Source organism: Echeneis naucrates, chromosome 16 (assembly GCF_900963305.1).
Source record: "Echeneis naucrates chromosome 16, fEcheNa1.1, whole genome shotgun sequence".
NCBI lineage: Eukaryota > Metazoa > Chordata > Actinopteri > Carangiformes > Echeneidae > Echeneis > Echeneis naucrates.
Genome location: NC_042526.1, coordinates 12,438,436 through 12,453,817, shown reverse-complemented (window position 1 = coordinate 12,453,817; position 15,382 = coordinate 12,438,436). Strand labels below are relative to the sequence as shown.

The 15,382-nt window shown below is 40.5% G+C and overlaps 1 protein-coding gene across 3 annotated transcripts; it reads right to left on the bottom strand.

Moving 5' to 3' along the window:
• Positions 1–11,817: 11,817 nt before the first annotated feature.
• lysmd4 (LysM, putative peptidoglycan-binding, domain containing 4) lies at positions 11,818–14,962 on the bottom strand. 3 transcript variants are annotated; one of them, XM_029523404.1, is made up of 3 exons: positions 14,870–14,962; positions 13,692–13,964; positions 11,818–13,584 (listed from the first exon to the last, which is right to left on the bottom strand). In XM_029523404.1, the coding sequence occupies exons 2-3, from the start codon at positions 13,953–13,955 to the stop codon at positions 13,051–13,053; spliced, it is 798 nt and encodes a 265-aa protein (XP_029379264.1). In that variant the 5' UTR covers positions 13,956–13,964; positions 14,870–14,962; the 3' UTR covers positions 11,818–13,050. The 3 variants fall into 3 exon arrangements, with proteins under 3 accessions (XP_029379264.1, XP_029379267.1, XP_029379266.1); XM_029523407.1 differs by having other exon boundaries at positions 13,692–13,975; positions 14,870–14,944; XM_029523406.1 differs by having other exon boundaries at positions 14,340–14,939.
• Between the last annotated feature and the right edge of the window lie 420 nt (positions 14,963–15,382).

The following is a 15,382-nucleotide window of genomic DNA, read 5'->3' as shown; positions in this document are numbered from 1 at the left end:
ATCTCTCCATGAGGAAGCGCTTTCAGAAATGTTATTCTATCCGCAGATGCTGCTGTCCTAAACAAGCTGAAGGTAGATGGAGGGCCACCTTTTTCACAACAACAACAACCTCAAGCTCGCGCGCATATGTCAAAATCCCACTGAAACACATAACAAGGTCTTATTTACAGTCTTCTGTTCCAACAGATAGATGGCGGGTGCATCCAAACAATAACAACGTGCAGAAGTTGAAGAAGGAGCGAAGTCAGAAGGAGACGAACAGCTGCACTGCTTCACCTTCCGCAGTAAGTAAACACCCTTTTCCTTTCAGAGCTTTACTTCTATTTTGCCAGTGATTATGAAGAATATGGTAGTGTTTGACCTGTGAATGTGACAAATAGGAAGCAGGCTCTCCATACAGCTGTGAACAATTACAAACAGTGGATGGAATCCTTCTCGGCCGCTCTTCTAAGGAATGTGCATCATTGCCCTTTGTCCTCTACAAATTGGAGGGAAAGACTATTCAAACTGCTGCGAGCCGTACATTAGAAATGTTTGAGAGCCGTGATACTGTGCATTCTTTTACTTCAAACGTTAAACCAATCTTGACACCTATGAAAATGAAAAAACAGAAAAACAGAATGAATAACAGAAAAAAACAGATTCACTGGTAAAATAGAGTGTTATCATATTAAAGGATAAAACAAATGAATGATGCTGGAAAAGAGAGACAATTCTTAATTTATCTGTCCTGATAAAAAAATAGTTTAATCCTCAAACATATATGAACAGCCGACTGTAGATGAAGAAGTGGCCTCATTACATACTGATGGAAGCTGAAGTTGAAGTTCAAATATCACTTTAAACGCAGATGGAGTGAAGTTGAAGTATTGGCTGAATTACATGGACTGAGACTGAACAAGTGAAGGAAATTAAAAGTAGTTCAAGTGTACAAAACGAGATGAAACGTCCGTTCCACCGTCAGTTCATCCGGGTGCATTTGGGATAAAGTGCATATCAGTGGTGAAAGACGTACAAGCAGGAAGTGAAGACGTTTCTTGTGTTGTAGTCAGATGGGAAGACTTAAGAACTGAGATTGAAGCGTCGACCACTGGATGCAGTAGAAAGACCATTTTGCGTGTAAGTGGTAAAAGTGTTTGAAACGTCATTTGATGTGGAAGAGATAAAATATTATATGCTTAATAACCCCTACAAACTGCAAAGTATTAAAACTGAATGCACTGGGAAAGTGAACACACCAAATACTGAGACCTATATTAGCATGCAGAAACTTCACTTCAGTTATCCCATGCCATTGATTTCCAAATACATTTTAAACACTTCTTTTCAACCATTATAACAAAGGTAGAGGAAAAAGAGGGGTAATCATCAATACTTAGATATATAACGTCTTATCAAAAGAAAGCAAAACAAACTTTTAATTCTTGACAGTTCAATGCTGAACAGGGGGGTAACTAATTACATCAAATTGCAGCCTCTTTAGTGTTTCTTTATTTTCTCTGGGGCTTTGCTCAGCGCAGGACAGATCACAGCACAAATGAGGACAGACCCTTCTAAAAAAAAAAAAAAAATCTCCATTCCAACCTGACAAGTTTAAACAAAGCAATTTCAGGCCCAACTGCACCTGCAGTATTGACATGACTCGACAGGGGTGTCTCACAGGAAGACAATAATTTGTCTAGTAAACATGACTGAAATGAGTTCAGAGTCTGGATGCTGAGGCCCAGAGTGACAGCTGGGACCGTGCTGACTTTATAAAGGACATCTCACATTAAACCCAAAGAATTAACACACAAACAGTACTCATTTACAACGTCACACGTCTTTTTGGGATAAATGAGCTCTTGTTTTTATCAGAATTCATGATATTTTATTTCAGAATTCACAAAATAATTTGTCAATTATTCATTTATAATTGATTTTATAAATAAATTGCTTGATTTCGTCTTCAATTATAAATTTGCTTGTTAAACTTATAACTGATAGTGTCAAGGAAAGGAAGAGGCTGGCGTTTGTTTTTGTCAATAAATTCCACGGTGAAGCTAAAACTAATGTGTTAGTCTCTCAGTACCCTCCAACATCCCCAGCATCTCTGTTCAACTGAAGATCTTAAGCTTTTAAAAAGTATGACAAATATTTTTCCTTAATCAAGTCAAAAGTGGAGTAAACTATAAATTCGTTGGGTGATATTATAGCATATATTATTGATTTGCTAGTAAATGTTTGCAGCAGCGGCTTTACTTTTGGGGGGGGGGGGTGTTATGGGATTTGTTTATATTTTGAAAAATACAGACTATGAATCACTAGACTTATCTTTGAGGACATCAAACGAAGGCTAAATGTTTACTACATTTCAGGTTTTTTTGTCTGCTTGAAAAGATCCATTATTAGCACATATTTTAAAGAGGCTCAGCTTTCACTTTGCACTCCCTTCAGCAGGCCTGAGGGCTGAGGTTGCTAGGCAATGGTGGCTATCTCCGTGGTGACGTGATCCCCCTTGGGCCTGGTTCTCACTCATCACCTTCACAGAAAGATACAGTGACATGCACTAAAACACACATTCACAAACACGGCGCACACGCACACGCTCGCTGAGGAAGCACTGCTGTCCAGTGGTCTCCCTCTTGCCCCGCTCTTATCTCTGGGAGCCTGTTGTCGCTCAGTCATTGCTGTGCTGAGAGGAGCTCCGATGGTCTGAACTGATGAGGCTTAGGAAACACCTCGGAAACCTCTCGGGTGTCGAGGAGAACCAGATGGTGACAATGAAGAGGCCCTGGGAGCAGGAGCAGCTCAGTACCGTCTCTGTTCACTGCACAAAGTTCTGTTTCTTCTTGGAACGTGGATGAATACAGGGATTTATTTTGAGTCACTAAGATCTGTGAATTTTAAAGGCCTCAGTTCCCTAAAATACAGCTACACCTCCAGAGAGTTGTACTCTCTCTGTTTATTAACGCCAAATTTTTCAACTCAGTTATAACTTAAGAGCTGATGAAATCGACTTTAAGGAAATGATGAGTAATTAATTGTGGGAGTCTGAGGGAAAGTCAAAGACAAATTAGAACTAGAATTAGAAATTTTGTAGACAGCATCATATTTGCTCACCAAACCACCAAAAGTCAACCTGTGTGAGTCTGTATCTGCTTGTGTGTGTTGATCAGATTGGGTGTTCGTTTTCTTCTCCGTCTTATCTTCATAAGTTGACATGCTAATATATACTAGTTATCACAACACAGCGTACAGCGGAGGCTGGTGGGACTATTGTTGTATTTGCTGTTGTGTAGTCAAAAAACTAATTTAAAAAAATTGGTCTGATGATGAGAAAAAAAAAAGAAAAGTCTTGGAATCAACTGACTGTGACTGTGAACGTCTGAATGAAATATCATGACAATTCCTTCACTTTCAGTAATTGTTGATACTTTTCTCACACACACACACACACACACACACACACACACACAGAAAAACAACAAAGGTGAACCCTCATAGTGGCACTATCGGAAAATCCACACCATCAAAGTCATTAAGATTCATCCTCTGAGAACCATGAACAAAAATCTGTTGTGAAAATATTTGAGTGTGAGCCAAAATAAGGGACTGACCAACCCACTCTGACGTCCCTAGAGTCAATAACAGAGCAAAAACTTCCCTGCAGTAGGTCACACTTGAGTCACACCAGGACCTACAAGTCCTGGTGTGACTCAAGTGAAATTATTTCAAGTCTTATGTGACTACAAAAGCCCAAAAGGCCTTGTCAGCATCAGGTTCAGCTAGGAAAAGCAAGTCTTGGGAAATGTGGCATGAAACACTTCTGTGTGGTCACTGATCTTACTGGGCTATGGGTCAACAACTAGCCTGTCTTGTTTTTGGCACTATAATAACTATTCGCCTTGTGTTTAGTCTCTCAAAGTAATACTGACTGACAGATTTAATGGCTGACCCTGACTGGCACAGATATGGAGGTGCTACACTGCGGCAGTCACTGTGCATGAAGCTAAAAGCTAAAAATACAGCTCCTCACTAATCTGAGTGCTTTACCGAATTATTAAGAGTTAAACAAAGTCTGACCTTTGGCATCAGGTTTCAGTGTATTGGGAGGCTTCATTGTCATCCTTCTGACACACACACACACACACACACACACAGTCTGTGTACACCGTACCTCCAAGCATACGGAGGAATCATGTTTTCCATTCCCCCACTCTTCCTCTGCTGAAGCTGTATCCATGGGAGCACAAATCAGGTCAGAAAAACATATCAACACGTGGAAAATGATTTCATATCACTTCCAGACAGAGGAGAAAATGAGTAAGTGTGATTTTATAGCACATTCATGATGCAAGTAATCATATTGCAATCAGATTACAGAGTTGCAACAAGAGTCAGAGAAGTCAACTGTCTGCCTGTATCAAAGCTCAAAATATAAAAGCAATGTCTATAAATAGACTACAAGCTACCAGCTGCAAGCACCGCAACTGTCGTTCCCATCCAGAATGGATCAGTCAATATTTAATCAGTTTTAGATTTTGTTCTCAAGTCATGTATTCTCCCATTTGCCATGAGCCTAAGAAGTACAATTGCTTACACATGTTAATGTCAGTACTTCTAAGGATTTGCTTTTTCTACATTTATAAGAATACCAAATATACACGGATATTCTTGTATTTGTACATGTGCAACCATTCTATACTGGTAATCACACGTTCCCTGTATGTGGCACATGTGCAGTCCATGCACAAGCTGGGAAAGCAAATAAGCAGATAAAGATTATCCACCTATATTAACCATAGGTCTTTAATCTCCAAACCCTTAGTCTTGTGGGGAGTGTCAAAAAATACTATATTCTCTCGTGGAAAATATTTTTTTTACAACTTTCTTAATCCTTTATTTTATCAAGTATTTAATATTAGCACTATAAAGACCCGGCTGGATGAATATTTAACAGCATCTACAGTATTAAGACTGACCACGGCTGCGAGACTGAAGCTCAGCCGTCTATGATCTCTCTCTGTACACAAGTCCAGGGCCGCTTGTATGTTTATCACAGAGCTTAGAGGCCTGGCGAGAAGTGTGCTTACATTTCTCAAGGGGCATATTCCACTAATCCTGATTGCTATCTTGGTACTATTTAAGTGGTGAGCATCAGTTGAAAAGTGTTGATTAGCTCCATTTGTAAGTCAATTTACTGATGTAGAAGTCAGAGCATTGTCAGAGCTGATAAAATCCTCTGTTGCTGCAGTATCCTCGTGTCATTGATTACAAAAGGAAATGATATTTTCATCCCATAATAACGTGCTCCATAAATGTTTGACAGGCTGACCTACTTAAAATATTTTTGCAGCTTAGTCAAATAATTCATTCAGATTCTCCTGGCGGGCTGGCTGTTGTTTTCCAAGTTCTGATGAGCTTGTCTCTCACATTTCGATGTTTTTTTCACATGGACTGTCTGCGATCTATTTGTGCATTCGAGGTTTCTAAAGGATAAATCCAACGGCTTCACCAGCAGGTTTAGATTTGACTGGAATGGCTCAACATATGCTGACGTTAGCATCTGTCTCAAAGCACCCCTGTCCTTAAGAACAGTCTCATGGAGCTGGGCTGACTTGTATAAAGGATATGGTCGTCAAATCATTGAAAGGATTTTCCATTTGTGGGGTCAGAATTGTGCGCCCTGACCAGCCGTTAGTCAGACAATCACAGCTTCACGTCTTTCAGTTCAACGGTGAGAATAACCACTGTAGAGACCAAAATAAGCCAGAGATGCTTCGCTCTGACTGATACTGAGAGAGCACTGACCTTCAGAGGGGCTGAGTAATTTCAGCAACTACAGTTTGAGATTTCACATCTACTTTGGACCCTATTTGACCCCTTCTTTTTCCCACTGCTGCCCCACACTATTTGTTTTTCAATTTCATATGCAAATGAGCGCACTAGCTCGCACCCGCTGCCCTCATTACATGCACTGGCTTGGACTGTTGAAATCTGCTTGTATCTAGAGCCTGACCAATCAACACAACTGTGTATAGCCCGCACAAGGCTCTGTTTCCATCTCTCGAGTCCACATATTCTGGTCCCCATAAAACATTTCAGAAGAAAAACAGAGGGGCAGCTTGACATGACACACGCACGTCAGTCCTTCCTTGTCCGTTTCCCCAGGGCCAAATAATCGTCAAGGTTACACTTCAGTCTTGATGGATAAAGACTCTGTCACTGTGTCTTATCTGTCTTATCTGTCCTTGGATCAGCAACTTTTCACCAAAGGCAACAAGCCCCCCCCCCACCATGTATGGCAGCTTTGTGAATGTTGCTATGAGAGATATATATAAGCGTTCCCTGTGTGAATTCTCACTGTTGACCGAGACCTCTATCATGCTCTCCCTGCCTGCCTTCACAATTTAATGGCATTTCACCTGACTGTTTTTATCTGAAGAAGTGAAAAAAGCAGCAAGATTAGATGCAGACTTTTAGCGGCTGACATCGTGGATAAGCCAGCACATTATAGAATGATAATACAATTTTTAATAGTGAAGTTTGCAGTTAGCCTTCAGTTAAATCTATATTTTCCATTTGTTGTACTCGGTGATATCTTTAGATAATTTTCAATGAAACATTGAAATGTGCATTGAAATTCATATCTTTACCGCTTTTAATTAATACATAAGAAAAAAATTGCTAAATAACCGCTTCAAATTGTTGTAGCTTTAAATCTTGCATTTTAGCCATGCCTAATCATTGGCGCAAACTCCACGAGTCTGGAAACAGGAACTTCTGTGTGGACATGTGAGCAACAGCAAACATAAGCGCTGCTTTCTCAAGCAAATAAATTTTACTTTGAAAGACTCCTCTTCGAACATCTGCACAGGAACATCTGGGTATGGCGGAAATTCTGCATCTCTCAGCGTGACGTGCAATGGATGTTTTTCAAGTACTTCAGAGGGATGAGCAGCGTAGTGAGTCCTGCAACCTCCAAACCCTGACTGGATTTATGGAGTCCAAGTGGTTCTCATTACACATCATCTTCCAAACAAATTGGGCTCATAGCTGGTTGCCGGCGTGATTCCTTTCTCCAGAAATAATTGTTGTTATATTGTGTTTTCACAACGTGTCCACAACAATGTTACAGTTGATGCTAACGTTGTGCTCGGTGTGGTTTGACTTGAATGCAGGCGACAGAATTTTCATGTCATTAACACTCACTCCAGTGTTCACATTTGCATTTGCCTCTTTTATTTGACAAAAAGCCCAAGGGTGCTTTTGTGGAATAAAACCACAGACTGAGAAGTGCCTGTTAATAAGAGGAATTCCCCACCAGTGCAAGAGGGCAGTTAAAAAGCTTGTATAGTCTTCATCTGGCAGCGGCGAGCTAAAAACTATGTGCCAGGAATTATGGTTTAAATTGAGCCTAAGAGGGGGCAACTGAACAAACTGCACCTGGTCTGATCCAGCAGCTGTTTCAACCACAGCTCTGCTGCTGATGTCAGGAGGCCTGATATTCCGTTCAGGACTTGAAAATATTTTCTGGCTATGGTCTCCGTCAATCAGATGTTATTAGTTATTTATGTTATATATATGTTAGAAGAGTTTTAAGCTGTTTACCAACTACTCTCCAGCCAGCTGTAAGTTGGGTGGAGAGAATCATTTTAGACTATTACACCTGATTTACTCTCATAATAGGCTTCGGTATTTATTGCATGGAAGTATTTGGTTGGTTAAATAGTTCACAACAAACCTCCAAATGGTTGTTTTTCCAATAGTTCAATTTCATCAGGGCTGCAGGTGTAACGCGCTAACAGTGAGAGCCCATACTGAGTCTCCTGCTTGTGACGATGTGCTCCTTCACGCCAAGCAGATGATCGGTTGAGTTGCACACAGTGATTTAGAAAAGCATGTCCAACGCATTATCCCCCCTTCATTCACGCCTGTCTCAGTGGATCTTTTTCCTCTTGCCACCATTTTACATTGTGTTTTGCAGCTAAAAGGGAACACAATGGAGTATCACCTCAGAAAGGATACAGTCAGGACTCCAGACTAAACTGTTTCGAATGAGGAAATTTACCTTTTTGTGTATCCTGCAAAAGGTAGAAGTGATGTTTCTTCTTTTCTCGTATACGTTTCACGTTCTGCAACGCTAAGTTGATCAATTATAATCACACTGTTCAACCTAAATCTACCGTAAAGTTCGCTATCATCACAATGCATGATGTTGAGGAATTTCTACAAGAGCATTAAATATACACACGTACACCTGGCCACTTTATGAAGCACGCCTATACGATCGAACACCATTACGATGTGGAGATCAGATTTTAATGTTCTACTTCTGTCATATATGTGAAACACATCTCCCAATCCAACGTAGCAAACAACAACACCGCTAAAAGCTGTGGAGGAGCTGCTGTAGTGAATCACCACAGATTGTGTGTCAATGTGGCTAGCGAGTGTGTAGACAACTTTGAATTCACGCATTTTATCTCTGAATTCATATAAAGCGTTGTTTTATGGCTGACAGCAGTGAAAGGCTGTATACTGTTGCTCTCTCGTGTATTCAGGCCAGAAACATCCCTTGAGCGAAGACCTCTCTGGCCTCGGGTGGAATGTAAAACAGGTGCTGCACAATTGGTTCCCCCACAGTGGGGGCCAAAGAAAAACAGCCGCCCCTGCAGGAACATGACTGACAGAACATCACATTCTCCAGCCAGCTGCGTCTCCAGATGATCCCTTAGTCACACAGTCAGACTTAAGGGATAACATACAGCATGCATACAATTTTTTCGCATTCGGCTGTAAGCTCCACTGCGTAAAAACAAACACAACTCCACTGCTACGATAGCATATTTTTTCATTTCCATATTCATTTCAACCGAATATATGTTTCTCATTAAACAAAAATATGCGCTGCTTTGTCTTCTTTGACACCTTGTGCATTCTTCAAGTGTAACATCTGGCATGGATTCATGCAAAAAAAAAAAAAAAAAAGCAATTCTGGCTGGGGATTCAAAGAAAGGAATTTTTAATTGAAACCACTCTGAAGCCTGTGAGACTGAAATGTCTCCTGGCAAGAGCTTTCAGATAAATACTTATGCTTTGTCATGTGACTCTTTTCACCTATTTGAATAGTTTTTTATTCACATTTTGTAATCTTGACTTTGACATATAAGTAAAGGTACCAACACACCAATAAGTGACAGATGGATTTCACCAAAAAGTCCTTTCTTTTTTAAACATATGTACTAGTTATGGAGAGTCCACTGCTGCCTCCCTTCCACCGGTCCAGCCCTGACCGTAGCACATACCGGCACAACACTAAACCTACTGCTGTGCAACAATACACACATTCACAGCCCACAGACAGCAAATTGCTTCTCTCATTCCCCACCACGCCCTGCCTTCGTTCTCAGCCACCTGCAAAACAAACTGTGCTGGAAATTTCACTACAAATTACCCTGTGTCTGCCAAATCCCCCCGGGAGCAGAGGAAATCAAAACCTTGGATCTCCCTGCCCCCACAGACACAGGCATTAACCTCACTCACACAGAAAATGTCTTGACTCTATTTTGGTTTATGTTACTAATAATTGTGATTTTTTTTTTTAATTATTAAATGTATTAAATCTGTTTTTATCTTTTTTATGTAATGTCAAGGAGAGCATTAACAAACATTTGATATTAAAGTGGACTACTGCTAACCTTTCGCCATGAAACTGGTTTTAATTTAAATAAAGTTATGGGTAGAGGTAAAGAAGAGAAACTATGAAAGTTCCTAACCCTACTTTTGTCATCACCAATCTCATGAACAAACCATACTTCTGTGGGCTTCAGGTCAACATGACATTGTGAAACCTAGCCTCTATTCCCACTAAGAAAGAGTGAAAACTGAGACCTGTTTCGCTTCAGGGGAAAATCAAAGGAAGGCACATACCTTAGCAGTGAATAATGATCAACAGCACTAACTCAACAGCATGTACATTGTAAGAGTGGCAGTGCCTCCTGGTGTCGGCTCTGCAAAACTCCACACAGACAGGAATGTCAAGGGGAGAGAGCGAGTCCGAGGCCGATGTGCCAGAGAGATGAGTGTTGAAAGCTCCTTGGAAAAAGGATTAGGGCTGTTTATGTTGGCCAAGTGGCTCGCTGCCAGCTGCTCAAGTGTGCAAACTTCTTAAAGCTGCAGAGCTTCGGTTTGCTCATGAATCTTTTCACTCTATTTGCCCTCCACCCTGACTGCATGGATGGTTGTGCTTTGTTCAGGGGGAAAGCCCCTTCAGCTTCAGCCCCCACTTCTACAGAAGCACACTCAACTCCAAAAATGTGCTGGATTCAAAACCAGCTCTTCTCTGACACCACCCCATGAAAACACACCCATACACACAGCGTGCAGAAATATATTTTAAGTAGAAAAAAACATGCAAATCTGCAAGCAAAATGTATTGCTGTGCACTGGTTAACACTAATCAGGTCCTTTTTAGCTCCAATTTGGCTTGTTAAGAATCAAATCATATGAGGTGAATCAGCAGGAGCAGACTTGATAAGGATCCCATCAAATGGCAGGGAGTTTAAATGTTCAGGTTGGAGGCCGGAGGGGGGGGGCAGCATGTATTAACAGTAGGATAAGACTCAGCCTGGGAGGTGGCAGCGTGCCCGAGCTCTGCGGCCTGGAGCTACATCAGAGCAGGGCTCGTGAGCAGTAGTTATGAGGTGAGGGCCCCAGGTCATGGGCTAATAAAAGGCATAGAGCCTTTGTGGCAGTAAAGCTAAACTACAACTTTTGTTCTCGAGTCTTAGATAAAGCTCATGTAGTTTGTTTTTCACACGCTTGTTTGCAGTAGGTGTTAAACAGCCAAGGAGACCAAACTGTTTGGACATCAGTATATTTTCAAAGAGAATAATCAGGTCCAGGTCTCACTTCCACATCCGTAGGCCAGACTTTGGATTTCCTGTTAGTTTCAGCAGCGTTGTTCTGCTGCTGACCTTGTATTTAGATCTGGTCTGCAAAGAGGGTTGAAAGCAAAACAATTCATTTGGCCTTTGGGGATTCAAAATCCTGTAGTTTGTGCTACTGAGTGAAATCATATTTGATATTTTATGTGGAGTTTTTCAGTATTGATGTATTAATATTTTATGTATAAACTGCTCCTTCCCTGTATTCCTGTCAAAACATAAAGACACACTTCAAAGCTGGGCCTTTCTCTTACTTTAGGGAGACTCTTTTAAGATCGCTTTAGAGGACTGGCACACCATCATCTCTTTATGCTGTTCAGACCACGTAACATCTCTATCACTTTGAAGTTATTTTGATATTTTGGAATTTTACAGTGAATACAACTCTAACATCCATATAATCCCAAAACAAAATTCTCACCTGTGTGTGCTTGTTCCACAGGAGAGATTAGGAGTTAAATACACCATTAACTGAACGGCCACAAGCTCAGGCTCTCCATAAATACGTCAAATATCTGTTCTTTCGGCTGTTGGAGTATTAAGATGCCTCCGATGTTTAGCTGCCATAGTTTCCACTCACTAAAATTAATAAATGGGAAATGATTCCTAATCATTCTGCAGTTTTACTCAGCCATCAAAAACCAAACCTAGTTATCCTTTTGTGACTGGCGATCAAAATCAAAAGTTACATACGTAAATGTGATGTAGGATGTTTATTTAATCCTACATCAAATAAGATTCTGCTCTGAATCTTTTATCTCATTTCAATTTGTCTACAATCTTATTATACATAAGCAACTGTGCTAAAACACTGTGGCAAAAAAAACAAAACAAACAAAAGAATAGTTCAGAAACACTTTTAATATAATCTCAATTGGCAGTTTATTAGGGACACATAGTGAAAAGTAATACAATCAATATAACAGTCTTGCAATAAATCCTCCATTCCTGACAAATACAATGTTCGCTTTGTGTTAAAAGAAGTGTTGATTTAACTGCATGACCTTGTAGGGCTGCTATGGTAAACTGAGTGTGTTTATAATATTTAAAAATATGCTGAACAAAAAGGTTCAGACATACCATGTCAACTGTTACATCTAAAATAAAACTTAAATGCTTATGAAATGTCACCAGAATTAAAGTACTTAGGCTTTTAAAAAGTGCACTGGACAAGCCAAAACAAATTCACCACCTGCTATTAGTGGACTCAACTATCAATCAAACAATGCAAGATGAAAGTGTGCAATATCATACAAACTTGACTTAAAAGTTTAAGGCACTTTTCTAAACATCACACACTAGGGTCCTTGTAGATGCATAAATGTCATTTTCCAAATCCAACACCTTGGAAATTTAAAGATTGTAGAGTGTCAAATGAAAACGCACCATCCAACAAGATTGTACCACATTGTTACTGTAAACACAATTCACATTTTTGACTTTGTCAGACAAGGCATGAGGTACATGGTAATAACTAAACATTGAATACTGACACAATCAAATAAGTTCAAGCAAAAAAGGCACACACATAATGTTCAAACCAAATATCAGTGTAACCTCACACAGCTGCAGCTACAGGGCAACATAATACATCCCCACTGGGTTTGGCTGTCCTCTGATAAACATTTTAATTTACACTTAATAGCAGAGATTGAAATGACACTGTTTTCATGGTGTTGAAAGGTAGATTGTAAAATTCCAGATTATATAACCGTGTCATTTTTTCCTTCAATTCTCATTTGCAGTCATTTTTCAGTTTGTGTCATATGAGGATTTGAAATGACACAATTCATTAATGCCTCAGATTCAGTAAAGCAACTGAAGAAAAGAAAAAAAACTGGGGGGGGTTAAGGTTTTGGGAAAACACAGTACCAAGAGTAAAACTTCAGAAAACTGTGAGAAGAACTAAACTGTCACAAAAATGCAACTGCTGAGGTGTCTGCATGAATCAATGTTATCGTAAAACAAAGGGTAGAATTGACTGGGATGACCCAGACACATGGTAGTATTGCACTTAGCTAAACTGTTAAAGATATTTGGCTTTAATTTTGATTGTCACATTTTTCTGAGAACATTTAACCCAACAATCTATTCTGGTTTTCCAAAACCCAAGCCTATACTATCCAGGTTCAGCAAAATAAGAGTCATTTGAAGGTTTGACGGATGAGTGTAAAGTATCACTTCCATCTGTTGGTGAAACCGCTCCATTATCTTTTGTTTTGAAATAAATTAGATAAAATAACGGCAGGACAATGCCTATCAGGAGCATGGCCACGACTGCATTCCACCACTGGATTCCCCAATCTGCACCGTGACTGGTCAGCCCTCGTCGCCTGAAACCAAATCTTTGCTCTTGTTCCGAGTTATCGAAGGAATCCTCATCCTGATCATTCGTTGTCTGAATCAGTTTCTCAATGTCATTATCCAACTCCATTAGAAAGTCTGTGACCTCCTGTAGATGTGGCTGGGCTCTTGCTTTATCCTGAGGCCTCCCTGGTGTGGCGGATAAATGCGGCATTGCTTCCTGTGGGTCACTTATTTCGGTGCAAGTCTCAGTTAAAAAGCTGTGTTTATGAACTGGTATTTTGACAGATGTCAGTGCAAATAAATCTTGCTCCTGTAGAAGGTTGTTGACCCGTTTTATATCTGCCACCTGTTGGTAGAAATAGGAATGAAGGAATATTAAAGTCATAAAGTGCAATTACTAAAACACGGAGATCAACAGCCCCAGAACTGAAAACCAATGAACTACATATTTACCTTACATCCATATTGTAGTGCAAGCTTGTTAAGATTGTCGCCATCTAACACTTTCCGCTCCAACAACTGGACATTCCTTGGTCTGTCCTGCTCCTGCTCATAGAAAACCAGCTGCCGCATCTCCATGACTCCAAGATCCTCCTCGTCTGAAGATACAGCCACCTTATTTGGCCTCCTCTTGAACATATACACCTGGCCATCTGCACTGGCATGGACATCCACCGGGGCCTGGAAAGCCTGTGGAAGGTGTTCTCCACGCCGCATAACGAAACCCTGTAGGAAAACTGCAAATTCAAACACTACGTTTTTTTTTGTGTGTTTTTTTTTTTTTTTAAATAACATAAAAATAACAGTTATACTTACTCACTCTCTCTCTCTCTCTCTCTCTATATATATATATATATATATATATATATATATATACATACATACATACATACATACACACGAAAGTGAGACTACATCTTGCATGCATATACAACTTTGTACATGCATACATGTTTTGAGATGCATATTTAAATTTGAAGTTAGAGCTGCATCTAAACCTGTGTTCAAAACCCATTTTTGGTAATCTGGTTTTGTCTGACTGACACAACAGAATGTTTTTGGTTCACAATGAGAAACAAGAGAAGAGCAGAAAGTTCGCACATTGGTTGTGCAGGAATCTGCAGTCTCGTTTCAGAAAACCCAGCACAAACACGCCTCACGCAGGCGGAGTGATCCGACACAACTCCTGTAAAGGCCACAGATCTCCAACCCAGCTGGTCCAGAGTCTCACAGCTGCTGTTTCCAAATCTGAATAACTTTTACACGACCCCAAGCGAATGAAAGCCGATTTTATATATTCCCTCACAAACGTTGAGTCGATGGTCGGGCGCCAGCTGAATCACCTGTCTTGATCTGGTGGCTCATATTAAATCGTCGGTGGACGGAGCTCACGGGGAGCAATTGAAGGCAGCATCAACGTGAGCTAGCAGGCTAACGTAACCTGCGCTAGCATGCGTTAGCTTCAGTCTTACTTCACCCTCCATGTTCAGACAGCGAGCCAGCGAACTGCGTTGGTTCGGTTCAAGCTACACTTAGCTCATGACTTTAACACCACACAGACAAACGTCTGACATGAAATGCAGTTTCACAAGACTTTATACACTCAGACGCTTCTGAGTCCATCCCGTTACCTTATCCAAATGCTTTAGCAACTGTAATGTGACCCCCCGCCGGCCCACGGCAGTCCGTCCCAGCTCGGCTTGCTAACATACCGGCAGTAGGAGTTAGCCTAGCTGCGGGTTAGCGCCCCTCTTCTTCGTTCCCTTAGTAACAGACTGTAGCAGAAACATTGGCAGTACTTCCGCCCTCTGCCGTTCCGGAATGAGACACAACATTAATAATAACAGTAATATCTTTATTTCTTTAAAAAAAATTCATTTAAAATTATGACGATGATGTTAATTATATTATCTGTCTTTGCTTTTGTTTTTATTTCGGGGGGAGGTTCTAGTGGAGTAATATCCCTGAGTGGCCTTCATTAAGTGGTTTATTTATTGTTTTTGTCCTACTTAAGTTTCAGTGTATAACAAAGACAAGAGCAGATCTTAGAGAACTTAAATGGTTTGCAGTTCATACCATGAGTGAAAAACAACCCCCAAACTTCAGAACATGTCTGCGTGGCTTACAGCTCAACGCTGAAAATG